Source organism: Neoarius graeffei, chromosome 5, assembly GCF_027579695.1.
Source record: "Neoarius graeffei isolate fNeoGra1 chromosome 5, fNeoGra1.pri, whole genome shotgun sequence".
NCBI lineage: Eukaryota > Metazoa > Chordata > Actinopteri > Siluriformes > Ariidae > Neoarius > Neoarius graeffei.
The window spans coordinates 83,178,601-83,206,598 of NC_083573.1; the positions used below are offsets into that span (position 1 = coordinate 83,178,601).

A 27,998-nucleotide genomic window follows, 5' to 3' on the forward strand; every position below is an offset into this window, starting at 1 on the left:
CAATTTTGTTTGAATAGGGCAAGGCAAGGCAAGTTTATTTATATAGCACATTTCATACACAATGGCAGTTCAATGTGCTTTACAGAAGTAAAAACAAAAACAGTATACAATGGAGAAATAAAATTACATAAAATAATTTTATTTTTATTCTAAAGCAATTAATTAAAAGAATTAAAAGAAAATAATAAGAATTAAACAATAGTAGAAATAAAATAATAAAATAAAGTAGAAATAGGAGGAGGAGAACAAAAAAAAGGAAACCAGCAGAATAGAATAAAGAATAAAATAGAATAGAGTTAAAATTAAAGTAAATTTAAAACATGCAGAGAAAGTAAAAATTATAAAAAAAAAAAAAAAGGGGACTACATAGGCGACTACATAGGCGGCAAAATGTAGTTTTTTTTCCTGCCATGGAAGTGCACTTGTATACCGAGGAGGAAGCCATTTGCATTACAGCCGTGAATGAGGATTCAAAATAGCGGCTCGCCTTGGCTCGGCTCGGTTTTCCCTTTCGGGCGCTTTCATTTTCTTTTAGAATTTGGTAAAGAAAAAAATAAATATATTATTTACCAGCTTAAGGTCGGTCCGTATGGTGAAATACCGTGACCTCGGCCTTGAATACTGACCTCGGCCCAGAGGGCCTCGCTCAGTACTTTCAAGACCTCGGTCACGGTATTTCACCATATGGACCTCCCAGCTGGTAAATAATATATATATATATATATATATATATATATATATGGGCGGCACGGTGGTGTAGTGGTTAGCGCTGTCGCCTCACAGCAAGAAGGTCCTGGGTTCGAGCCCCGGGGCCGGCGAGGGCCTTTCTGTGTGGAGTTTGCATGTTCTCCCCGTGTCCGCGTGGGTTTCCTCCGGGTGCTCCGGTTTCCCCCACAGTCCAAAGACATGCAGGTTAGGTTAACTGGTGACTCTAAATTGACCGTAGGTGTGAATGTGAGTGTGAATGGTTGTCTGTGTCTATGTGTCAGCCCTGTGATGACCTGGCGACTTGTCCAGGGTGTACCCCGCCTTTCGCCCGTAGTCAGCTGGGATAGGCTCCAGCTTGCCTGCGACCCTGTAGAAGGATAAAGCGGCTAGAGATAATGAGATGAGATGAGATATATATATATATATATATATTTATTAAGCCTAGGAGGGAGCATGTGGGAGAAAAATCCATCATATTGGTTGGTGCGGAACTAAGTAATCATAAATGTTAAACTATATCTGGTGAAACAAGGAAGTGTCGCATGATATGACTATAAACACACCTGTTCCTGCAAGACCTGAGAGCGTAATGAAGACCAAGGCATTATGAAAGCATGTCCAGGACAAATTTCTGGAAAAAATATATATCAGGGTTTAGTTCTAAAAATACTCTAAACTTTAAACATCCAGGAGAGCACCATTAAATCCATTATTAAACACTGAAAGAATGTGTCAAAAAGCGACTCTGCCTAAAGCAGGCCATCCACTAAAAATCAGAGAGTGGGTAAGGAGGCCATTAGGTTGGGATACCCATTTCAATTCCAGGTTAAAACACTATAAAATGTGGAAAAGTTCAAGAGGGATGAATACTAATGCAAGGCACTTGAGAAAGGAAATAATTAAGGTTCAGTGTTAATGTTAAGTATTAGCTTAGATACCAACCCCTCCCTTTTTAAATATGCTGACGATTCAACTGTCATTGTTCCGGTCTGGAATAATGGACAATGCCACTTGGACTTGGTTGACCAGTTTCTTGTTTGGTCTAAGGATAATAATGTGAATTGCAATCTATCAAAACATAAAGAGCTTATTTTCCACAAGAAAGGCTCCAGCCACGATCTATCTCCTGTTCATAACATTCCACAATGTGTAGAATTGGCTATTCTTGAGATAACGTCTCAAGAGAATTGTAAATACACTAAGCATGTACAGGCTAAGTGAACCAAGGCAAATAAATGTTTGTATGTAATTAGGTGACTCAGAAAGGAAGGTTTTTCTCAGGTAGAGGTCGACTGACTTTTTAATACTTTAGCTTTACCTAATTTTTCGTATGGACTCTCTATTTATGGTGCTTCCAACTCCGATCTGACTCAAATTTAGAATTTTTTAGACAGATGTTATAAAAGGAAATACAGCTCAAATAAAGTAAATATTCATAATCTCTTAGAGAAAGCAGATGTTAATATTTTTAAGAAATGCAATTTAGACCCGCCCCAGCCGTTATACGCTATTTTACCGAAAAAGAAAGAAACATCATATAACCTAATGAAAAGTAGCAGCCATCACCCTCAAATTCCAACAGATTTAAAAATTATGTAAATAGACTCATTTTTAAGTATGAATTCTAAACAGGATATATTTTTAGCATTTTTGTATTTTTTCCCCCTGTGTTTTGTCTATATTTTAATGTTTTTAGCTATTTAATGTTTGTAACTTAAGATATCCGTTTTTATTTTATCCACATTCACTGGATATGAGCAATCGCACGGTCTGATTGGCTACTCTACTACTAGGCTATCAGCTCATATACCGTGAGTAGAGAAAAACAAAATGGCAGAGCGTGTTGCTGAACCAACCATCTCATCTCATTATCTCTAGCCACTTTATCCTGTTCTACAGGGTCGCAGGCTAGCTGGAGCCTATCCCAGCTGACTACGGGCGAAAGGCGGGGTACACCCTGGACAAGTCGCCAGGTCATCACAGGGCTGACACATAGACACAGACAAACATTCACACTCACATTCACACCTACGCTCAATTTAGAGTCACCAGTTAACCTAACCTGCATGTCTTTGGACTGTGGGGGAAACCGGAGCACCCGGAGGAAACCCACGCGGACACGGGGAGAACATGCAAACTCCACACAGAAAGGCCCTCACCGACCACGGGGCTCGAACCCGGACCTTCTTGCTGTGAGGCGACAACGCTAACCACTACACCACCGTGCCGCCCCCTGAACCAACCAAGGACGAAATAAAAACTCTACTCGAAAACAAAACGCCAGAAAATTACAAAAAAGCAACAAAATATGGAATGAGAGTATTTGATGGTAAGAATGTGTCTTTTTTATTTTTCAAGAATTATTATGATAGCATTTTTCACAAATTGGTAGTCATTTCGCCGGTTTGTTTACATTCTAAGGGGAAATGATTTTGTTGGACATTATGTATAAAGTTTTTGCTCTGTTTCTCAAAAATCCAGTGAATGTGGATAGAATAAAAGTTATTCCACTCAATCTCGCCATACATGGCTTATAGTCAACTCAGTGCTATGTGCCTCGTCAGCTCATGTACGACTCGATTTCATGGAATAACTGTTAATTATCTTAACCTTCTGATGCAAAACATGGGTCAAAAGTGACCCGGCTGAGTTTTTATCTTCTGTATATTTGCAATAAATTAATTCCATCATTCAGTATTCAAGGTATTCCTCAATTAACTTGTTTTTGATCATCATACATCCTTATTTTATTTTTTCCTTTCTTACTTTTTGAATAAAAACCCTTTTTGTATCACTACCCTTCTAATGCACAACATGGGTCAAAAATGACCTTGCATTCATTTTCCAGGTTATTTCATGTATGGCTGAGTGTTTCTATGATATACTTTTGAAATAAATTCATTTTGTCATTTACTTTTCCAAACATGCAGTAAATATCTTGTTTTTGTTTAGCACAAATCATCATTATTATTTTTCCTTTCTTAAGTTATGAACAAGCACAGCTTTTGTAATTCTACATCAATTTACACAAATGGGTCAGAAACAACCCGCATGCGTTTACTCCAGCGTTTGGTGGGAACTGTGAATTGTGCTTGTGTCAGACATTTCACAGCTCAGCACAGCGCCCTTTGCCCATCTAATAGAGATCTTGCAGTCACGTGACCGGAAAGTACTCAGCCGCCATCTTGTCGGTCAACAGCACAGCTGAATACTGCTGCACTCGTGTACAGAATGGATCAATTTCAACCGATGGACTACACGGCTCATTTTTCTAATGAACAGATAACTAGATACATGTCTAAAATAAACGATCTACAGATTAGTGACCCTTATGGCTTTCCGGACGGAGTTTTCACAACCGTGTCAGTGGATATTGAACTGCCAGAGGTGGAATACCCGGACGTGTATAATTACCTCATTAACTTTCCCTCGCTGCTCAGTGGTGAAGCACTGCATGCTTATAAATCTCTGGACAGTTTTCTTTACAGAAATTCAGGATTTGTCAGTGACTCAGATGTGGCATCTTGTAAACAAGAAAATGATCCTCACTGGATGGGTAAGTCACTTAAGTATTGAGTATAGCACTGACCAGCCAATTATAGAATAGAATAGAATAGAATAAGGTAATTCCAGCTGTAATTCCAAATCGTCCGTCTTGTTTACCTGGCGTTGGAGAGGTAGAGGCTTAGCAGTGGAGATCTGAGTGGCTGTTTTCTGAGCTTAGTCAACAGGCCGGCTCTGCAGCCTCGCTTTTGCTTCCTCTCCCGGCGCCGCCTCCTTAGCTTTGCTTCCAATAACAATCCACGGAGACCCCGCTGGTCTCGCTATCTCGTGCGGAATGTTTTTTTTTTCTCTCGTCCGGAATGTTGTGCATGCGATGGAAATCGCTACAAACCGTCATTTTCTGCTGGAAACCAATGTCCAGTAAGTCCATACGGTTGTAGTGGATATTGAAGTTTGGTACAGACGAACAACACGCAAAAATACACATAAAAAACGTGCACAGGTAGGGAGAGCTTGTAGCCGCAGCCATTGTAGTAGAATTGTATATAGTAGGTTTTTCCAGAAGAAAAGGTAGAAGTAGAAGCAGAAGGCGGAAATATGGCGTTTGACCAACAAGATGGCTTCTGTCACAATCTGGATCGGCTGTGACGTCACATGCAAGTGCTCCATACATGGAAGTAATGTTTTTCAATTGTTCTAACATTACCTTAGAAAAAAATTGATTATGTTTAGGTTACCTTGAGAGTGAGTAGATTACTTGTCAGAAAGTTACAAGTAATTACTATTAGCTACCGAGCTGTTGACATATTCTACTTTAGTTAGCTAATTTTATTGTAGTTGGCTTAGCTAACTACATAGTTAATAAATAAATAACTGGCCCCATTCACTGCTAAAGTAATTACTTGAAGCAAATTATTATTATAGTATTAAGACATTTAATTTTAAATCACACTTGGATGACCCATGTGTAGTAATATAAAAATTATTTTTGTTCATAAAGTAGGAAAGAAAAAATTAAATTAATGATTTGTGGTAATTAAAAACAAGATATTTAAAGAATACTTGGAATATTCAATCATAAAATAAATTGATTTCAAAAGATAGAGCAAAGAAAAACTCAGCATGAAATAACCTGGAAAATGAATGCGGGTCATTGTTGACCCATGTTGTGCTTTAGAAGGGGTGTGCATATGTTTTGCATCAAAGGGTTAATAAATAAAGATGATGATGACGATGATGGTTATGATGATTATTATTATTATTTAATTCTGCAAAAATCAAATATAAGCTGTAATACTGAGTCCAATTCACTGGTTTGATCCAACTAGAAGTTGGAAGAGAGTATTTTAGTTCATCACTAAATGGAAATCTGTGAACATTTAACAGGGCTGACTTTATTACTGTTTGTCTTGTAGCCAATCTTCACAATGAGTGCTCAGCAAAATCAACTGAAGGACGTCACAGAGGCAGAATTCCTAGATTTTATGAATTCCTACAACTACATTCCGGTACGTTTGCATAGAAAACATGTACATGTACAAAACCCACATTGTATTCACATGATGTACAATGCAAGAAAATCCCCTTCTTATCTTGTTTCCAGAGTGCAATGCAGTTTTTGGAGGCGTACACTGCCGAGGATGTGACAGTAGCGGAGTTGGAGGGAAGTTCCAACTCTCTGTGGACCATCAGCCCACCCAGCAGGAAAAACCTCATGGAAGTACTGAGCAAAGAGGACCAGTTCCCTGTCACCATGTCCTGGACTATACAGAGGTAATGAACATATCACAAAATGCAGTATATGTAAGAGCAGAGTGAACTCACTAGTGTAAGAGAAATACTAATATTTCAGCTTGTCAGAGAAGAATATAAAAGATGGATTTTTTTTTTTTTTTTAGAATATACAGTTGTGTTCAAAATAATAGCAGTGTGTTTAAAAACGTGAGTAAAGCTCAACATCCTTATAATAGTTTTTATTTCCATGCATTGGGAACACTGCACATTATATTCTACATCAAAACATGAAGAAAAATGTATCAATATTTTAATTACTTTACAGAAAATGAAGAAAAATGAACATTGGGCTGTTCAAAAAAATAGCAGTGTCTGCATTTTTCATTACAAACTCCAAATATTTACTGTATAAACTGAAAAAAATCTTAAGGATTTAGTATTCCTGTGAATCACTAAACTAATATTTAGTCGTATAACCACGGTTTCTGAGAACTTCTGGCACCTGTGAACAGGTATTCCAGCCCAGGATGATTTGACAACATTCCACAGTTCCTCTGCATTTCTTGGTTTTGCCTCAGAAACAGCATTTTTGATGTCACCCCACAAGTTTTCTATCGGATTAAGGTCCGGGGATTGGGCTGGCCACTCCATAACTTTCATTTTGTTGGTCTTGAACCCTGATGCTGCTCGCTTACTGGTGTGTTTGGGGTCGTTGTCTTGTTGAAACGCCCATTTCAAGGGCATTTCCTCTTCAGCATAAGGCAACATGACCTCCTCAAGTATTTTGATATATGCAAACTGATCCATGATCCCTGGTATGCGATAAATGGGCCCAACACCATAGTAAGAGAAACATCCCCATATCATGATGCTTGCACCACCATGCTTCACTGTCTTCAGAGTGTACTGTGGCTTGAATTCAGTGTTTGGGGGTCGTCTGAAAAACTGTCTGAGGCCCTTAGACCCAAAAATAACAATTTTACTTTCATCAGTCCACAAAATGTTTTTCCATTTCTCTTTAGGCCAGTCGATGTGTTCTTTGGCAAATTGTATCCTCTTCAGCACGTCTTTTTTTTAACAGTGGAACTTTGCGGGGGCTTCTTGCCGATAGATTAACTTCACACAGGCATCTTCTAATTGTCACAGTACTCACAGGCAACTTCAGACCGTCTTTGATCACCCTGGAGCTGATCATTGGCTGAGTCTTTGCCATTCTGGCTATTCTTCGATCCATTCGAATGGTAGTCTTCTGTTTTCTTCCACGTCTCTCTGGCTTTGCTGTCCATTTCAAAGCACTGGAGATCATTTTAGCCGAGCAGCCCATCATTTTCTGCACTTCTTTACAGTATACGTTTTACCTCTCCAATCAACGTTTTAATCAAAGCACGCTGTTCTTCTGAACAATGTCTGGAACGACCCATGTTTCTCAGGTTTTCAGAGAGAAATGGATGTACAACATGTGCTGGCTTCATCCTTAAATTAGGGCCACCTGACTGACATCTGTTTTTTCACAGAATGAATGACCTCACTAATTAAACTCCACACTGCTATTATTTTGAACACGTCCCTTTCACTTAATTATTCGATTACACAGATTCAGGAGCATGCATATCATGAATGTTGGGTCTGTTGGTTTTCTATGACTCTACTACACCTACTGGTAAATTATTTGCCATGTAGTAATATAATTTCCACCAAAAACAGTGACTGATCTGGTTAGTCGTGTTGGACTGCTATTATTTTGAACACAAGTGTATATAAAAAAAAAAATTATGCATTGTCTCTTATAGGAATCTTAGTCTTGGTGCTAAGGCTGAAATTGCCATGGACAAGCATGTGACATATCTGGATATGAATACGAGACAAGAGTTAATAGAGTTACTGAACGGAACAAGGAACAAAGCTGTGTGAGTAAAACTACCGGACTGAATTTAATCAGTAATTCCATTGACGGATATAAAAGCACCCTGACTCTTCTGGTTCATGTTGTTTACAGAGTTATAAAGCAGGTCTTCCCCTGTTTCATTCGAGCACCCAGTGACTCAAATGCAAAACCTATAGAACAGCTATATAAAGGTAAAGTATGGATCTAAAGAGCAAATTTATGTACTAATTTTGGGGAAATATTAGTCATTTTACTTTCACAGGAATATTCTCTTTCCACCAAGCTGCATGTGTGATTCAATGGTGTAGTGGTTAGCACTGTTACCTCACAGCAAGAAGGTTCTGGGTTTGAACCTCATGGCTGACAAGGGCCTTCCTGTATGGAGTTTGCATGTTGTCTACGTGGGTTTCCTCTGGGTGCTCTGGTTTTCTCCTACAGTCCAAAGACATGCAGGTTAGGTTAATTGGTGGTGCTAAATTGACTGAGAGTGTGAATGGTTGGTTGTCTTTGTGTCAGCCCTGTGATGACCTGGCGACTTGTCCAGGGTGTACTCTGCCTCTCGCCCATAGTCAGCTGGGATAGGCTCCAGCTTGCCTGCGACCCTGTAAGACAGGATAAGCGGCTACAGATAATGGATGGAGGGATGGTTGGTTTGTTTGTCTTATTTACTTCAATGTAAGTGATAGCAGGAACTAAGCTGCTTCAGAAGTTTCACAACATTAAAAGTCAACTATAAAATAAAACCTATGTCATTCTTTAGTTAGCAAAATATATAATCACTGGCCCACTGCTGATGTAAATGAGGGCCAACACTTCAGGACATCACACTGCCCCATTGTTGATTTTTTTTTTCCAGTGTGCCCCATGACATTTTTATTTCTTACTTACAGCATGAATAGAAACCTACAACCCAATCTTCTTCTTTTGGCTGCTCCCATATGTTCAGGGTCACCACAGCAGACCTGTTCCACATATTTGATTTGGCATAGGTTTTACACTGGATGCCCTTCTTGACACAACCTTTGGGAATGGCGCTAAGTATGCACTGGCTTGTGTAACCCCAGTGGCTGGGTATTTTTACCTAACCTGCATGTCTTTGAACTGTGGGAGGAAACCCATGCAGACACGGGGAGAATATGCAAACTCCACATTGAAAGGCCCCCCTCGACTGTGCGGTTCAAACCCAGAACCTTCTTGCTGTGAGGCAACAGTGCTAACCACTGCACCACCCAGAAACCTACAACCCAATACACCTGCTAATGCACTTCTGTTTATTTCAGTTACTTTGACAACATTGGGAATTCATAACTAGAAATTTGTCTCTCTTAAATGTAGATCTGTCTTAGAAAAGACCAATTATATTTATTAATTTACAAATAACTTTTGATTACAGAAGGTTTCCAGAGAAATACGTGTACTGTCCTTAAGCTCCCAATATAACAGTGTTTAAGGGTGTTTTCACACCTGGTCCCCTTTAAAGGAACCAGACTCAGTCCTCTTTAAGTGGACCAAAAAGTGGACCAACAGAAAAAGAACTCAGTTCTTTTTGTGTTCACACTGTGAATTTATTACAAAGAGGACTGGGTTCTCTTTCTGGTCCAGTTAAGCTTTGATGGGGCCTCAGTCCTCTTTCTGTTCACACCAGGTCCTCTAGAGCCCTCAGACCCCCAGTGCACGGAATTCTGGGTAATTTTCTCTTGAATCAAAATGTCTGCTGCCCTGCTTGCCCTGCTGTATTCTTTGATCAAAATAGTGCAGATTAAGGAAAATAAATTTATTCCAGCGGCTGTGGTAAGTTCCAAAAGGAAGTTGAGTTTCCCTGCTACAGTCACGTGACCAACTACGGCAAACGAAGAAGGTTAAACTACAGTGAAAAAGGCGAAATGAACCCGGTGCGCTTTTTGTTCACAATGCGCAGATTAGGCGAACCGTACCGTTGATTTTTAGCGAACCGTACTGAGACCACCTCCTGAGGTGGTCTCAGTTCGGTTCGCTTTAAAGGGGTCTGGGTACGGTTGGAGTGTTCACATATGCGCAAAAAATGCTGAGTCATCGATCTGAGTTCGGTTAGATGGCTGAAAGGGACCAAGTGTGAAAACACCCTTAAATACAGGTGGGGTTTTTTCTCAGTACAGAGAAATGTGCTAAATTTTGAAATTCTTGTCAATGGCATCAGTTTGGAAATGTTGCTGTATTAATTTAATGATGTTCATGCATGTGGCATTTGTGAAAAGATCACCCAGCTCTATTTCTTAATGTAGACGGTGTCTATAAGGACATCCTGTTGGATCTGGAACGCACCAATAACAGCAGTGGCGAGATTCAGGAGTGGTGGATCGTGGACCAGCCATCTGCAGAGAAGATCGACATCAGATCTAGAGCGAAGGCGGAGAGGAAAGGGGAGGCTGGACTGCAGCTGTATGTCTTCAATGATAAAGTTAGTCCTCCCAGCCTGGGCTTCCTTGCTGGCTATGGGTAAGATCAGTCAAACTTTTATTCCAAGTATAACTGTATTTTTCCATGCCTATCTAGCCTACCCACAGCAGAATTTAACATTAAGTCATATTAAAGTGTTGTTACTCTTCTCTCTTACAGTATCATGGGTCTGTATGCCTCCGTGGTGCTGGTCATAGGCAAGTTCGTGCGCGAATTCTTCAGTGGGATCTCGCACTCTATCATGTTTGAGGAGCTGCCCTGTGTGGATCGCATCCTCAAACTGTGCACCGACATCTTCCTGGTGCGAGAGACTGGAGAGCTCGAGCTAGAGGAAGACCTGTACGCCAAGCTCATCTTCCTCTACCGCTCACCTGAGACTATGATCAAGTGGACCAGAGAGAAGACTAAATGACCCACAAGAGTCTACAGGGAATAAAAAGAAACGAGGCGCAAGATGAAGGACGTGCCGGCAGAGGAGTCTGTCCACATAATCAGTGCGCTCACACGATAATGAATAAGAAAATGGCCTCCAAATGTGGAGTCTTCAACAATGTGACCTACAGGTTGAGCTAAACCGAACCTGAAAAGCTAAAGGACTGGGGGAATAGAGCAGCTGCCATAAACTTTAATAAGCAGGGCTGAGCTGTGTTCTAGCGCCCCCTACCTGCTCAAACAGAAATGAACTGGATTGTGCAATATACTGTCCTGGTAGCTGTAAACACAAAAATGACCGAGCAAGAAAAGGAAGACTTTGACTGAAAGAAGCTAGCCATTTTTGACTCAAGAGAAAATGATGGGAAGTGCTTGGGTTCTTCATTATAAAAAAAAAAAAGTTATATGACATACCGACAGGATTCATTACCGGTGTTTGGGAGAGTATGGAAACCTGATAACCATGTTATCAGGAGTGTCATCTCATCATCAAAACAGGACTTAGTTTGGTTTAGCATATACGGCTACGAACAGCCACAGCATCAAGAACTCTTCTGTCCTGCAGTTACAGATGCTCTGTGTAGAGTAGAATGGGATTGTGGTTCACTGACATGAGCATAAAGCACATTTTGGAAACCTGGTGTCTGAGGTGTCTTTTCTGTCTGAGACATTCATTTAATAGTGGTAATAATCAAGATCACACTTTGGGAAAGATGCAGGACCCACTTAAAAAGTTGAAGGAGCAGGCAGTCAGATATAAAGCTCACAGAACAAAAAGGGCATGTTCATTAGCGTGGGAGAGTACTGGATTCTCATGCTACACTGAGTGACACATTTATCACATTCATTCTTTCTCCAATAATAGTTTCATCCTAACCAGAGTCATGGTGATTTAAATTTCTAATTTGTTTATGGCTTGGGAAACAGAATCAACGGAGTTCATTGCAGGTGGGGAAAAAAAAAAATTACCTTCTGGCGTGGACGGGTTTGGTCAAATTTTCTGTGGGAGCAGGTGGGATAGGCCTAACTGAAGGTCTGCAGGAGCACGTAGGTGGTGATCAAACCTTCTACAGGAATGGGTGTGATTGGTCAAACTTTCTACGGCAGGATTGGTCAAGCGTGTGCAAGAGTGGGTGGTATTAGTCAGGCAATTTCAAGAGTGGGTGTGATTGGTCAAGCATGTGTGAAAGGAACCACTGGTCAAGTGAGTGCCAGCATGAACAGAATTGGTCAAGCCTGTGTGGGAGAGGGTTGGGATTGGTCAAGGCAGAGTGGGAAAGTGTGGGATTAAATCAAGCCAGCGTGGGAGAGGGCAAGACTGGTCAAACCAGCGTGGGAGAGGGCGGGACTGGTCAAGGCAGCGTGGGAGAGCGTTGGGATTGGTCAAGGCAGAGTGGGAAAGTGTGGGATTAAATCAAGCCAGCGTGGGAGAGGGCGAGACTGGTCAAACCAGCGTGGGAGAGGGCGGGACTGGTCAAGGCAGCGTGGGAGAGCGTTGGGATTGGTCATGGCAGAGTGGGAAAGTGTGGGATTAAATCAAGCCAGCGTGGGAGAGGGCGGGACTGGTCAAGGCAGTGTGGGAGAGCGTTGGGATTGGTCATGGCAGAGTGGGAAAGTGTGGGATTAAATCAAGCCAGTGTGGGAGAGGGCAGGACTGGTCAAACCAGTGTGGGAGAGGGCGGGACTGGTCAAGCCAGCATGGGAGCAGGTGAGATTGGTCAAACCAGTGTGGGAAAGGGCAGGATTGGTCAAACCAGTGTGGGAAAGGGCAGGATCGGTCAAGCCAGTATGGGAGAGGGTGGGATTGGTCAAACCAGTATGGGAACAGGTGGGATTAATCAAGTCAGTGTGGGAGCAAGTGGGATGGGTCAAATGAATGCCTGAGTAGGCGGGCCTAATCAAACATGCAGGAGTGCGCAAGATTGACCCGATTTCCTTTGGGAGTGGGAAATTAAACAACAGTTTTAGAAATCTCATCTCATCTCATTATCTCTAGCCGCTTTATCCTGTTCTACAGGGTTGCAGGCGAGCTGGAGCCTATCCCAGCTGACTACGGGCGAAAGGCGGGGTACACCCTGGACAAGTCGCCAGGTCATCACAGGGCTGACACAGACACAGACAACCATTCACACTCAAGTTCTAGAAATATAATACAAATTCACAAAAATGTAAGATTTCTGTTTTATATCGGAGTTTTGTTGGGTTCAGGAAAACGTTGCACTTTTTTCATCAAAACGTTGATTCTATCGATTTACACGGTATGTTTACATGCAATTCAAACATTTTCGAGTTAGAGTTTATAGATAATTCATCACTGTACATGCACACATCTCAAAGCACAAACTGGAAGTATAAGGACAAAGTTGCACAAGATAACTTCTTACAAAATCTGTCACACCATACATCATTTTCTTCCAATACCGAGCAGTAATTTCTTGGTAAACTACTTCAAAGAGAAATTGTTCCCTGAAGTTTCAATTCAGTACATTTTTTCCCCCTCATACACAATATACAAGAAAATGCATTATATTCAGATCCAGAAAGTAATATTAAGGCATTTCATGCATTTTATCATGTAGTTTATTATTAGGCATACCTTCTGAATATAGCCTGGATTTGAATGGGTAAATAGACGGAGAAACGTGGCTGTAGAGTGATATCGAAACAAAGTGATTGATTAATTATTAAAACTCTATCCATGATGTTTTCCTTTGACGAACCAAATTTCCAGGCACAATTGTTTTCAACGCTGCAGCATGTAGGGTAAACCTGGTATCGAGAGCTGAAATTTATACGATAATAATAAAAAAGGTCTAACGATTGTCGTCATGGTAATACTTAGTCATTTTGTATAACTTAACCCTCATACAGCACGTTACCATGACGACAACAAAAATACAGGTTATATTAAATAAGCTTTTGATTTCATAAATTATAGTATTTTGGATTTACATGCGTCTTCGTCGCGGAATTCGAATTATTTTATATATAGCTTCATAAACACGTTTTGATTACTCGTGTGTGTTAAGAATTGCAAAAGCCAAAACGTTCTGCGAATCATGGTGATGTTGACTGAATGTAACGATCATGCTTCTGCCTCAGTACTCAGGCTGCAGGTGATATGAACGTACTGTATATCCATTTGATAAGGCAGATTGAACCATGCTAAGGTTATGGAGAGTGTGTCCTCCAGCAGCTCAGAGAAAGACGTGGTGCAGTAACAGAAACTGCACCCCGAGCGGAATGCTGCTCTTGAAATGTTCAGCTACAACCTGCTTCCCATGACAAAAGCTGAGCCTTAATGCTTCAATCAGGAATTGATTTTTCAGCAATGTGTGAACTCACATTTCCTACAACAGTAATACAAACTGGGGATTAAAGGAAAACTCCACACTGAAACGCATTAAATACATTTAGACTGAAATATCGGTGATGTATCTCACGACTGTTGTGAGAAGTTGGTGGTTGTCTGTCGCACTGATGTCAGACAGACAGTGATGTCTCTAGCACAGGGTGGGGGAGGAGACTGAAGATAGCATGCTAATTATAAAAAATTAACATCAGGGTGGATTTTTCCTTTGTCTTAGAACTCCTTCTGGCTGTGACTCGAGTCACCAATTCCTGATCAAGCATTAAAGCTATACATAGAACACACAAACTTTTTTTTTTTCCCCCCCAACAGTAGGATGTACAGTCCTGGAAAATCTCTCCCTGTGGCTGAAAATGGACACTGGGATCACCAAGGTTATGCACAACTAACTAACAGAGTCCTCCTGCATACTCGTCCTCCTCTTCCTCAGGATTATCACCTCCACTGTTCACGCCTTCGTCTCCAGGAGCAACAGCAACAGCAGCAGTCTTCTTCTTCTTCCCTCCTCCAGGCACATGGAGTGTGATAGCCAGCTTAGCATACTGGAAAAGAAAATAGTAAGGTTTATTTGACAAGTGGGGGGCGGCACGGTGGTGTAGTGGTTAGCGCTGTCGCCTCACAGCAAGAAGGTCCTGGGTTCGAGCCCCGTGGCCGGCGAGGGCCTTTCTGTGTGGAGTTTGCATGTTCTCCCCGTGTCCGCGTGGGTTTCCTCCGGGTGCTCCGGTTTCCCCCACAGTCCAAAGACATGCAGGTTAGGTTAACTGGTGACTCTAAATTGAGCGTAGGTGTGAATGTGAGTGTGAATGGTTGTCTGTGTCTATGTGTCAGCCCTGTGATGACCTGGCGACTTGTCCAGGGTGTCCCTGCCTTTCACCCGTAGTCAGCTGGGATAGGCTCCAGCTTGCCTGCGACCCTGTAGAAGGATAAAGCGGCTAGAGATAATGAGATGAGATGAGATGAGATTTGACAAGTGAAGCATAAAGGTAAGAATAGAAGGTTTGAACAGACCGGGACATTACAGTACCTAAAATCACTGGTGCAAAAAAAAAAAAGACAGACAGACAATCTGAGTTCCAAACATAATCAGGTATTTAAAGGAGAACTGAAGGCAAATTTTTATTCTCAAAATTCTATTTACGGGTCGTCGTGGATAAGGCGCCATACCATAAATCCGGGGACCCGGGTTCGATTCCGACCCGAGGTCATTTCCCGATCCCTCCCTGTCTCTCTCTCCCACTCATTTCCTGTCTCTACACTGTCCTATCCAATAAAGGTGAAAAAAGGCCAAAAATTTTTTTTCTTTAAAAAAAAATTCTATTTATCTCATTTTATTAAATATCAGAATGCATTTTGATCGCTATTTTGTCGCTGCTAGAGCAAGTTATGAGTGTTTGAAATATGCTCTGTAATACATCAGTCCACATGTCAAAGCAATGGCCGTAAACGAGATTCGTTGAGACCTGTGCGAGACATCATAGGATGGAAGTTAAACGTACAGCGGAAATCAAAGTGACCAACACCTGCCGACGTTGTCAAAAGACGCGCGCGCCCTCTTTCGAATCCTGACGTAATCAAGCTGGAAGTTTGAAAAAGTCGGCAGTAATCGTCATTTAAACTCGTTTTTGTGCAATACTTCGTTTGGAAAACAGTTTTCAAAATGGCGGCACTGACACCTGGCTGACACTTCACGTTTCGAAGTCTTGCACAAGTCTCGTGAAGATCGCGCGGATAATAGCCCGGTCACACCGCCCGAACTTTGCTGGAGCGTTCCTTGAACGGTAGGGAGGGGGGGCCGAATTTCGACAACGCTCGTCACCGCACACAAAATGGGAAAAAAAATCAAAAACACGGGCGTTGGCTTAGCGGTGCACCGCTGAAGCCGGCGTTGCTTTAGCGGTAGCGAGCGGTAGCGAGCGGTGGTTTAGCGGTGACGCGAGCGTTGGTATAGCGGCGTTCTGCGCATGCGGGCTTTGGCTCGGCGGGGGTATAAAGTTGGTTTAGCGGCATACCGCTTGTGACTACGGAGCTGAACGGATCGTTTTGATACAAGTTCTGATAGATTTTTGATAGAAGCTCCACCATCAGCTTGTCATACAGTCCATGTTCAGGCCTTCTCAGTATCCACTGTCTGACCCACACAACTCTGTCTCTCCTTCTTCTCTCTCTTCTCCTTCTGTCAACAGCTTGTTGCAATCTGAGGAGGTTCTGATTCTGCTGCTGGACTAGTGCACCAATCATAGCAAGTCTCTCAGCATCCATGGTGATACAGTTTTACTGTAACTTTGAGCAAATTCGATATAGATGAGGTCTGAACTCAACGGCAGCTCGATTCCAAATGGAATATTCTCTTTCCACCAAGCTGCATGTGTGATTCAATGGTGTAGTGGTTAGCACTGTTACCTCACAGCAAGAAGGTTCTGGGTTTGAACCTCATGGCTGACAAGGGCCTTCCTGTATGGAGTTTGCATGTTGTCTACGTGGGTTTCCTCTGGGTGCTCTGGTTTTCTCCTACAGTCCAAAGACATGCAGGTTAGGTTAATTGGTGGTGCTAAATTGACTGAGAGTGTGAATGGTTGGTTGTCTTTGTGTCAGCCCTGTGATGACCTGGCGACTTGTCCAGGGTGTACTCTGCCTCTCGCCCATAGTCAGCTGGGATAGGCTCCAGCTTGCCTGCGACCCTGTAAGACAGGATAAGCGGCTACAGATAATGGATGGAGGGATGGTTGGTTTGTTTGTCTTATTTACTTCAATGTAAGTGATAGCAGGAACTAAGCTGCTTCAGAAGTTTCACAACATTAAAAGTCAACTATAAAATAAAACCTATGTCATTCTTTAGTTAGCAAAATATATAATCACTGGCCCACTGCTGATGTAAATGAGGGCCAACACTTCAGGACATCACACTGCCCCATTGTTGATTTTTTTTTTCCAGTGTGCCCCATGACATTTTTATTTCTTACTTACAGCATGAATAGAAACCTACAACCCAATCTTCTTCTTTTGGCTGCTCCCATATGTTCAGGGTCACCACAGCAGACCTGTTCCACATATTTGATTTGGCATAGGTTTTACACTGGATGCCCTTCTTGACACAACCTTTGGGAATGGCGCTAAGTATGCACTGGCTTGTGTAACCCCAGTGGCTGGGTATTTTTACCTAACCTGCATGTCTTTGAACTGTGGGAGGAAACCCATGCAGACACGGGGAGAATATGCAAACTCCACATTGAAAGGCCCCCCTCGACTGTGCGGTTCAAACCCAGAACCTTCTTGCTGTGAGGCAACAGTGCTAACCACTGCACCACCCAGAAACCTACAACCCAATACACCTGCTAATGCACTTCTGTTTATTTCAGTTACTTTGACAACATTGGGAATTCATAACTAGAAATTTGTCTCTCTTAAATGTAGATCTGTCTTAGAAAAGACCAATTATATTTATTAATTTACAAATAACTTTTGATTACAGAAGGTTTCCAGAGAAATACGTGTACTGTCCTTAAGCTCCCAATATAACAGTGTTTAAGGGTGTTTTCACACCTGGTCCCCTTTAAAGGAACCAGACTCAGTCCTCTTTAAGTGGACCAAAAAGTGGACCAACAGAAAAAGAACTCAGTTCTTTTTGTGTTCACACTGTGAATTTATTACAAAGAGGACTGGGTTCTCTTTCTGGTCCAGTTAAGCTTTGATGGGGCCTCAGTCCTCTTTCTGTTCACACCAGGTCCTCTAGAGCCCTCAGACCCCCAGTGCACGGAATTCTGGGTAATTTTCTCTTGAATCAAAATGTCTGCTGCCCTGCTTGCCCTGCTGTATTCTTTGATCAAAATAGTGCAGATTAAGGAAAATAAATTTATTCCAGCGGCTGTGGTAAGTTCCAAAAGGAAGTTGAGTTTCCCTGCTACAGTCACGTGACCAACTACGGCAAACGAAGAAGGTTAAACTACAGTGAAAAAGGCGAAATGAACCCGGTGCGCTTTTTGTTCACAATGCGCAGATTAGGCGAACCGTACCGTTGATTTTTAGCGAACCGTACTGAGACCACCTCCTGAGGTGGTCTCAGTTCGGTTCGCTTTAAAGGGGTCTGGGTACGGTTGGAGTGTTCACATATGCGCAAAAAATGCTGAGTCATCGATCTGAGTTCGGTTAGATGGCTGAAAGGGACCAAGTGTGAAAACACCCTTAAATACAGGTGGGGTTTTTTCTCAGTACAGAGAAATGTGCTAAATTTTGAAATTCTTGTCAATGGCATCAGTTTGGAAATGTTGCTGTATTAATTTAATGATGTTCATGCATGTGGCATTTGTGAAAAGATCACCCAGCTCTATTTCTTAATGTAGACGGTGTCTATAAGGACATCCTGTTGGATCTGGAACGCACCAATAACAGCAGTGGCGAGATTCAGGAGTGGTGGATCGTGGACCAGCCATCTGCAGAGAAGATCGACATCAGATCTAGAGCGAAGGCGGAGAGGAAAGGGGAGGCTGGACTGCAGCTGTATGTCTTCAATGATAAAGTTAGTCCTCCCAGCCTGGGCTTCCTTGCTGGCTATGGGTAAGATCAGTCAAACTTTTATTCCAAGTATAACTGTATTTTTCCATGCCTATCTAGCCTACCCACAGCAGAATTTAACATTAAGTCATATTAAAGTGTTGTTACTCTTCTCTCTTACAGTATCATGGGTCTGTATGCCTCCGTGGTGCTGGTCATAGGCAAGTTCGTGCGCGAATTCTTCAGTGGGATCTCGCACTCTATCATGTTTGAGGAGCTGCCCTGTGTGGATCGCATCCTCAAACTGTGCACCGACATCTTCCTGGTGCGAGAGACTGGAGAGCTCGAGCTAGAGGAAGACCTGTACGCCAAGCTCATCTTCCTCTACCGCTCACCTGAGACTATGATCAAGTGGACCAGAGAGAAGACTAAATGACCCACAAGAGTCTACAGGGAATAAAAAGAAACGAGGCGCAAGATGAAGGACGTGCCGGCAGAGGAGTCTGTCCACATAATCAGTGCGCTCACACGATAATGAATAAGAAAATGGCCTCCAAATGTGGAGTCTTCAACAATGTGACCTACAGGTTGAGCTAAACCGAACCTGAAAAGCTAAAGGACTGGGGGAATAGAGCAGCTGCCATAAACTTTAATAAGCAGGGCTGAGCTGTGTTCTAGCGCCCCCTACCTGCTCAAACAGAAATGAACTGGATTGTGCAATATACTGTCCTGGTAGCTGTAAACACAAAAATGACCGAGCAAGAAAAGGAAGACTTTGACTGAAAGAAGCTAGCCATTTTTGACTCAAGAGAAAATGATGGGAAGTGCTTGGGTTCTTCATTATAAAAAAAAAAAAGTTATATGACATACCGACAGGATTCATTACCGGTGTTTGGGAGAGTATGGAAACCTGATAACCATGTTATCAGGAGTGTCATCTCATCATCAAAACAGGACTTAGTTTGGTTTAGCATATACGGCTACGAACAGCCACAGCATCAAGAACTCTTCTGTCCTGCAGTTACAGATGCTCTGTGTAGAGTAGAATGGGATTGTGGTTCACTGACATGAGCATAAAGCACATTTTGGAAACCTGGTGTCTGAGGTGTCTTTTCTGTCTGAGACATTCATTTAATAGTGGTAATAATCAAGATCACACTTTGGGAAAGATGCAGGACCCACTTAAAAAGTTGAAGGAGCAGGCAGTCAGATATAAAGCTCACAGAACAAAAAGGGCATGTTCATTAGCGTGGGAGAGTACTGGATTCTCATGCTACACTGAGTGACACATTTATCACATTCATTCTTTCTCCAATAATAGTTTCATCCTAACCAGAGTCATGGTGATTTAAATTTCTAATTTGTTTATGGCTTGGGAAACAGAATCAACGGAGTTCATTGCAGGTGGGGAAAAAAAAAAATTACCTTCTGGCGTGGACGGGTTTGGTCAAATTTTCTGTGGGAGCAGGTGGGATAGGCCTAACTGAAGGTCTGCAGGAGCACGTAGGTGGTGATCAAACCTTCTACAGGAATGGGTGTGATTGGTCAAACTTTCTACGGCAGGATTGGTCAAGCGTGTGCAAGAGTGGGTGGTATTAGTCAGGCAATTTCAAGAGTGGGTGTGATTGGTCAAGCATGTGTGAAAGGAACCACTGGTCAAGTGAGTGCCAGCATGAACAGAATTGGTCAAGCCTGTGTGGGAGAGGGTTGGGATTGGTCAAGGCAGAGTGGGAAAGTGTGGGATTAAATCAAGCCAGCGTGGGAGAGGGCAAGACTGGTCAAACCAGCGTGGGAGAGGGCGGGACTGGTCAAGGCAGCGTGGGAGAGCGTTGGGATTGGTCAAGGCAGAGTGGGAAAGTGTGGGATTAAATCAAGCCAGCGTGGGAGAGGGCGAGACTGGTCAAACCAGCGTGGGAGAGGGCGGGACTGGTCAAGGCAGCGTGGGAGAGCGTTGGGATTGGTCATGGCAGAGTGGGAAAGTGTGGGATTAAATCAAGCCAGCGTGGGAGAGGGCGGGACTGGTCAAGGCAGTGTGGGAGAGCGTTGGGATTGGTCATGGCAGAGTGGGAAAGTGTGGGATTAAATCAAGCCAGTGTGGGAGAGGGCAGGACTGGTCAAACCAGTGTGGGAGAGGGCGGGACTGGTCAAGCCAGCATGGGAGCAGGTGAGATTGGTCAAACCAGTGTGGGAAAGGGCAGGATTGGTCAAACCAGTGTGGGAAAGGGCAGGATCGGTCAAGCCAGTATGGGAGAGGGTGGGATTGGTCAAACCAGTATGGGAACAGGTGGGATTAATCAAGTCAGTGTGGGAGCAAGTGGGATGGGTCAAATGAATGCCTGAGTAGGCGGGCCTAATCAAACATGCAGGAGTGCGCAAGATTGACCCGATTTCCTTTGGGAGTGGGAAATTAAACAACAGTTTTAGAAATCTCATCTCATCTCATTATCTCTAGCCGCTTTATCCTGTTCTACAGGGTTGCAGGCGAGCTGGAGCCTATCCCAGCTGACTACGGGCGAAAGGCGGGGTACACCCTGGACAAGTCGCCAGGTCATCACAGGGCTGACACAGACACAGACAACCATTCACACTCAAGTTCTAGAAATATAATACAAATTCACAAAAATGTAAGATTTCTGTTTTATATCGGAGTTTTGTTGGGTTCAGGAAAACGTTGCACTTTTTTCATCAAAACGTTGATTCTATCGATTTACACGGTATGTTTACATGCAATTCAAACATTTTCGAGTTAGAGTTTATAGATAATTCATCACTGTACATGCACACATCTCAAAGCACAAACTGGAAGTATAAGGACAAAGTTGCACAAGATAACTTCTTACAAAATCTGTCACACCATACATCATTTTCTTCCAATACCGAGCAGTAATTTCTTGGTAAACTACTTCAAAGAGAAATTGTTCCCTGAAGTTTCAATTCAGTACATTTTTTCCCCCTCATACACAATATACAAGAAAATGCATTATATTCAGATCCAGAAAGTAATATTAAGGCATTTCATGCATTTTATCATGTAGTTTATTATTAGGCATACCTTCTGAATATAGCCTGGATTTGAATGGGTAAATAGACGGAGAAACGTGGCTGTAGAGTGATATCGAAACAAAGTGATTGATTAATTATTAAAACTCTATCCATGATGTTTTCCTTTGACGAACCAAATTTCCAGGCACAATTGTTTTCAACGCTGCAGCATGTAGGGTAAACCTGGTATCGAGAGCTGAAATTTATACGATAATAATAAAAAAGGTCTAACGATTGTCGTCATGGTAATACTTAGTCATTTTGTATAACTTAACCCTCATACAGCACGTTACCATGACGACAACAAAAATACAGGTTATATTAAATAAGCTTTTGATTTCATAAATTATAGTATTTTGGATTTACATGCGTCTTCGTCGCGGAATTCGAATTATTTTATATATAGCTTCATAAACACGTTTTGATTACTCGTGTGTGTTAAGAATTGCAAAAGCCAAAACGTTCTGCGAATCATGGTGATGTTGACTGAATGTAACGATCATGCTTCTGCCTCAGTACTCAGGCTGCAGGTGATATGAACGTACTGTATATCCATTTGATAAGGCAGATTGAACCATGCTAAGGTTATGGAGAGTGTGTCCTCCAGCAGCTCAGAGAAAGACGTGGTGCAGTAACAGAAACTGCACCCCGAGCGGAATGCTGCTCTTGAAATGTTCAGCTACAACCTGCTTCCCATGACAAAAGCTGAGCCTTAATGCTTCAATCAGGAATTGATTTTTCAGCAATGTGTGAACTCACATTTCCTACAACAGTAATACAAACTGGGGATTAAAGGAAAACTCCACACTGAAACGCATTAAATACATTTAGACTGAAATATCGGTGATGTATCTCACGACTGTTGTGAGAAGTTGGTGGTTGTCTGTCGCACTGATGTCAGACAGACAGTGATGTCTCTAGCACAGGGTGGGGGAGGAGACTGAAGATAGCATGCTAATTATAAAAAATTAACATCAGGGTGGATTTTTCCTTTGTCTTAGAACTCCTTCTGGCTGTGACTCGAGTCACCAATTCCTGATCAAGCATTAAAGCTATACATAGAACACACAAACTTTTTTTTTTTCCCCCCCAACAGTAGGATGTACAGTCCTGGAAAATCTCTCCCTGTGGCTGAAAATGGACACTGGGATCACCAAGGTTATGCACAACTAACTAACAGAGTCCTCCTGCATACTCGTCCTCCTCTTCCTCAGGATTATCACCTCCACTGTTCACGCCTTCGTCTCCAGGAGCAACAGCAACAGCAGCAGTCTTCTTCTTCTTCCCTCCTCCAGGCACATGGAGTGTGATAGCCAGCTTAGCATACTGGAAAAGAAAATAGTAAGGTTTATTTGACAAGTGGGGGGCGGCACGGTGGTGTAGTGGTTAGCGCTGTCGCCTCACAGCAAGAAGGTCCTGGGTTCGAGCCCCGTGGCCGGCGAGGGCCTTTCTGTGTGGAGTTTGCATGTTCTCCCCGTGTCCGCGTGGGTTTCCTCCGGGTGCTCCGGTTTCCCCCACAGTCCAAAGACATGCAGGTTAGGTTAACTGGTGACTCTAAATTGAGCGTAGGTGTGAATGTGAGTGTGAATGGTTGTCTGTGTCTATGTGTCAGCCCTGTGATGACCTGGCGACTTGTCCAGGGTGTCCCTGCCTTTCACCCGTAGTCAGCTGGGATAGGCTCCAGCTTGCCTGCGACCCTGTAGAAGGATAAAGCGGCTAGAGATAATGAGATGAGATGAGATGAGATTTGACAAGTGAAGCATAAAGGTAAGAATAGAAGGTTTGAACAGACCGGGACATTACAGTACCTAAAATCACTGGTGCAAAAAAAAAAAAGACAGACAGACAATCTGAGTTCCAAACATAATCAGGTATTTAAAGGAGAACTGAAGGCAAATTTTTATTCTCAAAATTCTATTTACGGGTCGTCGTGGATAAGGCGCCATACCATAAATCCGGGGACCCGGGTTCGATTCCGACCCGAGGTCATTTCCCGATCCCTCCCTGTCTCTCTCTCCCACTCATTTCCTGTCTCTACACTGTCCTATCCAATAAAGGTGAAAAAAGGCCAAAAATTTTTTTTCTTTAAAAAAAAATTCTATTTATCTCATTTTATTAAATATCAGAATGCATTTTGATCGCTATTTTGTCGCTGCTAGAGCAAGTTATGAGTGTTTGAAATATGCTCTGTAATACATCAGTCCACATGTCAAAGCAATGGCCGTAAACGAGATTCGTTGAGACCTGTGCGAGACATCATAGGATGGAAGTTAAACGTACAGCGGAAATCAAAGTGACCAACACCTGCCGACGTTGTCAAAAGACGCGCGCGCCCTCTTTCGAATCCTGACGTAATCAAGCTGGAAGTTTGAAAAAGTCGGCAGTAATCGTCATTTAAACTCGTTTTTGTGCAATACTTCGTTTGGAAAACAGTTTTCAAAATGGCGGCACTGACACCTGGCTGACACTTCACGTTTCGAAGTCTTGCACAAGTCTCGTGAAGATCGCGCGGATAATAGCCCGGTCACACCGCCCGAACTTTGCTGGAGCGTTCCTTGAACGGTAGGGAGGGGGGGCCGAATTTCGACAACGCTCGTCACCGCACACAAAATGGGAAAAAAAATCAAAAACACGGGCGTTGGCTTAGCGGTGCACCGCTGAAGCCGGCGTTGCTTTAGCGGTAGCGAGCGGTAGCGAGCGGTGGTTTAGCGGTGACGCGAGCGTTGGTATAGCGGCGTTCTGCGCATGCGGGCTTTGGCTCGGCGGGGGTATAAAGTTGGTTTAGCGGCATACCGCTTGTGACTACGGAGCTGAACGGATCGTTTTGATACAAGTTCTGATAGATTTTTGATAGAAGCTCCACCATCAGCTTGTCATACAGTCCATGTTCAGGCCTTCTCAGTATCCACTGTCTGACCCACACAACTCTGTCTCTCCTTCTTCTCTCTCTTCTCCTTCTGTCAACAGCTTGTTGCAATCTGAGGAGGTTCTGATTCTGCTGCTGGACTAGTGCACCAATCATAGCAAGTCTCTCAGCATCCATGGTGATACAGTTTTACTGTAACTTTGAGCAAATTCGATATAGATGAGGTCTGAACTCAACGGCAGCTCGATTCCAAATGGAATATTCTCTTTCCACCAAGCTGCATGTGTGATTCAATGGTGTAGTGGTTAGCACTGTTACCTCACAGCAAGAAGGTTCTGGGTTTGAACCTCATGGCTGACAAGGGCCTTCCTGTATGGAGTTTGCATGTTGTCTACGTGGGTTTCCTCTGGGTGCTCTGGTTTTCTCCTACAGTCCAAAGACATGCAGGTTAGGTTAATTGGTGGTGCTAAATTGACTGAGAGTGTGAATGGTTGGTTGTCTTTGTGTCAGCCCTGTGATGACCTGGCGACTTGTCCAGGGTGTACTCTGCCTCTCGCCCATAGTCAGCTGGGATAGGCTCCAGCTTGCCTGCGACCCTGTAAGACAGGATAAGCGGCTACAGATAATGGATGGAGGGATGGTTGGTTTGTTTGTCTTATTTACTTCAATGTAAGTGATAGCAGGAACTAAGCTGCTTCAGAAGTTTCACAACATTAAAAGTCAACTATAAAATAAAACCTATGTCATTCTTTAGTTAGCAAAATATATAATCACTGGCCCACTGCTGATGTAAATGAGGGCCAACACTTCAGGACATCACACTGCCCCATTGTTGATTTTTTTTTTCCAGTGTGCCCCATGACATTTTTATTTCTTACTTACAGCATGAATAGAAACCTACAACCCAATCTTCTTCTTTTGGCTGCTCCCATATGTTCAGGGTCACCACAGCAGACCTGTTCCACATATTTGATTTGGCATAGGTTTTACACTGGATGCCCTTCTTGACACAACCTTTGGGAATGGCGCTAAGTATGCACTGGCTTGTGTAACCCCAGTGGCTGGGTATTTTTACCTAACCTGCATGTCTTTGAACTGTGGGAGGAAACCCATGCAGACACGGGGAGAATATGCAAACTCCACATTGAAAGGCCCCCCTCGACTGTGCGGTTCAAACCCAGAACCTTCTTGCTGTGAGGCAACAGTGCTAACCACTGCACCACCCAGAAACCTACAACCCAATACACCTGCTAATGCACTTCTGTTTATTTCAGTTACTTTGACAACATTGGGAATTCATAACTAGAAATTTGTCTCTCTTAAATGTAGATCTGTCTTAGAAAAGACCAATTATATTTATTAATTTACAAATAACTTTTGATTACAGAAGGTTTCCAGAGAAATACGTGTACTGTCCTTAAGCTCCCAATATAACAGTGTTTAAGGGTGTTTTCACACCTGGTCCCCTTTAAAGGAACCAGACTCAGTCCTCTTTAAGTGGACCAAAAAGTGGACCAACAGAAAAAGAACTCAGTTCTTTTTGTGTTCACACTGTGAATTTATTACAAAGAGGACTGGGTTCTCTTTCTGGTCCAGTTAAGCTTTGATGGGGCCTCAGTCCTCTTTCTGTTCACACCAGGTCCTCTAGAGCCCTCAGACCCCCAGTGCACGGAATTCTGGGTAATTTTCTCTTGAATCAAAATGTCTGCTGCCCTGCTTGCCCTGCTGTATTCTTTGATCAAAATAGTGCAGATTAAGGAAAATAAATTTATTCCAGCGGCTGTGGTAAGTTCCAAAAGGAAGTTGAGTTTCCCTGCTACAGTCACGTGACCAACTACGGCAAACGAAGAAGGTTAAACTACAGTGAAAAAGGCGAAATGAACCCGGTGCGCTTTTTGTTCACAATGCGCAGATTAGGCGAACCGTACCGTTGATTTTTAGCGAACCGTACTGAGACCACCTCCTGAGGTGGTCTCAGTTCGGTTCGCTTTAAAGGGGTCTGGGTACGGTTGGAGTGTTCACATATGCGCAAAAAATGCTGAGTCATCGATCTGAGTTCGGTTAGATGGCTGAAAGGGACCAAGTGTGAAAACACCCTTAAATACAGGTGGGGTTTTTTCTCAGTACAGAGAAATGTGCTAAATTTTGAAATTCTTGTCAATGGCATCAGTTTGGAAATGTTGCTGTATTAATTTAATGATGTTCATGCATGTGGCATTTGTGAAAAGATCACCCAGCTCTATTTCTTAATGTAGACGGTGTCTATAAGGACATCCTGTTGGATCTGGAACGCACCAATAACAGCAGTGGCGAGATTCAGGAGTGGTGGATCGTGGACCAGCCATCTGCAGAGAAGATCGACATCAGATCTAGAGCGAAGGCGGAGAGGAAAGGGGAGGCTGGACTGCAGCTGTATGTCTTCAATGATAAAGTTAGTCCTCCCAGCCTGGGCTTCCTTGCTGGCTATGGGTAAGATCAGTCAAACTTTTATTCCAAGTATAACTGTATTTTTCCATGCCTATCTAGCCTACCCACAGCAGAATTTAACATTAAGTCATATTAAAGTGTTGTTACTCTTCTCTCTTACAGTATCATGGGTCTGTATGCCTCCGTGGTGCTGGTCATAGGCAAGTTCGTGCGCGAATTCTTCAGTGGGATCTCGCACTCTATCATGTTTGAGGAGCTGCCCTGTGTGGATCGCATCCTCAAACTGTGCACCGACATCTTCCTGGTGCGAGAGACTGGAGAGCTCGAGCTAGAGGAAGACCTGTACGCCAAGCTCATCTTCCTCTACCGCTCACCTGAGACTATGATCAAGTGGACCAGAGAGAAGACTAAATGACCCACAAGAGTCTACAGGGAATAAAAAGAAACGAGGCGCAAGATGAAGGACGTGCCGGCAGAGGAGTCTGTCCACATAATCAGTGCGCTCACACGATAATGAATAAGAAAATGGCCTCCAAATGTGGAGTCTTCAACAATGTGACCTACAGGTTGAGCTAAACCGAACCTGAAAAGCTAAAGGACTGGGGGAATAGAGCAGCTGCCATAAACTTTAATAAGCAGGGCTGAGCTGTGTTCTAGCACCCCCTACCTGCTCAAACAGAAATGAACTGGATTGTGCAATATACTGTCCTGGTAGCTGTAAACACAAAAATGACCGAGCAAGAAAAGGAAGACTTTGACTGAAAGAAGCTAGCCATTTTTGACTCAAGAGAAAATGATGGGAAGTGCTTGGGTTCTTCATTAAAAAAAAAAAAGTTATATGACATACCGACAGGATTCATTACCGGTGTTTGGGAGAGTATGGAAACCTGATAACCATGTTATCAGGAGTGTCATCTCATCATCAAAACAGGACTTAGTTTGGTTTAGCATATACGGCTACGAACAGCCACAGCATCAAGAACTCTTCTGTCCTGCAGTTACAGATGCTCTGTGTAGAGTAGAATGGGATTGTGGTTCACTGACATGAGCATAAAGCACATTTTGGAAACCTGGTGTCTGAGGTGTCTTTTCTGTCTGAGACATTC

General features: G+C 42.9%; 3 protein-coding genes across 7 annotated transcripts in view; all 3 read left to right on the forward strand.

Annotated features, from left to right (window-relative positions):
- Positions 1-11,339, forward strand: part of LOC132887095 (piezo-type mechanosensitive ion channel component 2) — a 345,950-nt gene extending 334,611 nt beyond the window's left edge. For all 5 annotated transcript variants that reach the window (XM_060922465.1, XM_060922467.1, XM_060922466.1 and 2 more), the window contains 6 exons: positions 5,628-5,720; positions 5,816-5,985; positions 7,737-7,853; positions 7,943-8,022; positions 10,093-10,306; positions 10,427-11,339. In XM_060922465.1, the coding sequence (XP_060778448.1) occupies positions 5,628-5,720; positions 5,816-5,985; positions 7,737-7,853; positions 7,943-8,022; positions 10,093-10,306; positions 10,427-10,679 (927 nt within the window). In that variant the 3' untranslated portion in view covers positions 10,680-11,339. The remainder of the gene's footprint in view (positions 1-5,627; positions 5,721-5,815; positions 5,986-7,736; positions 7,854-7,942; positions 8,023-10,092; positions 10,307-10,426) is intronic.
- Positions 11,340-12,298: 959 nt separating this feature from the next.
- LOC132886301 (piezo-type mechanosensitive ion channel component 2-like) lies at positions 12,299-19,653 on the forward strand. The gene is made up of 3 exons (XM_060920852.1): positions 12,299-12,527; positions 18,380-18,620; positions 18,741-19,653. Exons 1-3 carry the CDS (start codon positions 12,299-12,301, stop codon positions 18,991-18,993), a joined length of 723 nt encoding a protein of 240 aa, XP_060776835.1. The 3' UTR covers positions 18,994-19,653.
- Positions 19,654-20,612: 959 nt separating this feature from the next.
- On the forward strand, positions 20,613-27,539 carry LOC132886302 (piezo-type mechanosensitive ion channel component 2-like). Its single transcript, XM_060920853.1, has 3 exons — positions 20,613-20,841; positions 26,694-26,934; positions 27,055-27,539. Exons 1-3 carry the CDS (start codon positions 20,613-20,615, stop codon positions 27,305-27,307), a joined length of 723 nt encoding a protein of 240 aa, XP_060776836.1. The 3' UTR covers positions 27,308-27,539.
- The last annotated feature ends 459 nt before the right edge of the window (positions 27,540-27,998 follow it).

Excerpts from the sequence above, each read along its gene's own strand:
- LOC132886301 (XM_060920852.1), top strand. The coding sequence starts at position 12,299 with ATGGCAGAGTGGGAAAGTGTGGGATTAAATCAAGCCAGTGTGGGAGAG. Across the intron at positions 12,528-18,379 it reads TCAAACCAGTATGGGAACAG|ATCACCCAGCTCTATTTCTT; the intron begins GTGGGATTAATC and ends ATTTGTGAAAAG. Across the intron at positions 18,621-18,740 it reads GGCTTCCTTGCTGGCTATGG|TATCATGGGTCTGTATGCCT; the intron begins GTAAGATCAGTC and ends TCTCTCTTACAG.
- LOC132886302 (XM_060920853.1), top strand. The coding sequence starts at position 20,613 with ATGGCAGAGTGGGAAAGTGTGGGATTAAATCAAGCCAGTGTGGGAGAG. Across the intron at positions 20,842-26,693 it reads TCAAACCAGTATGGGAACAG|ATCACCCAGCTCTATTTCTT; the intron begins GTGGGATTAATC and ends ATTTGTGAAAAG. Across the intron at positions 26,935-27,054 it reads GGCTTCCTTGCTGGCTATGG|TATCATGGGTCTGTATGCCT; the intron begins GTAAGATCAGTC and ends TCTCTCTTACAG.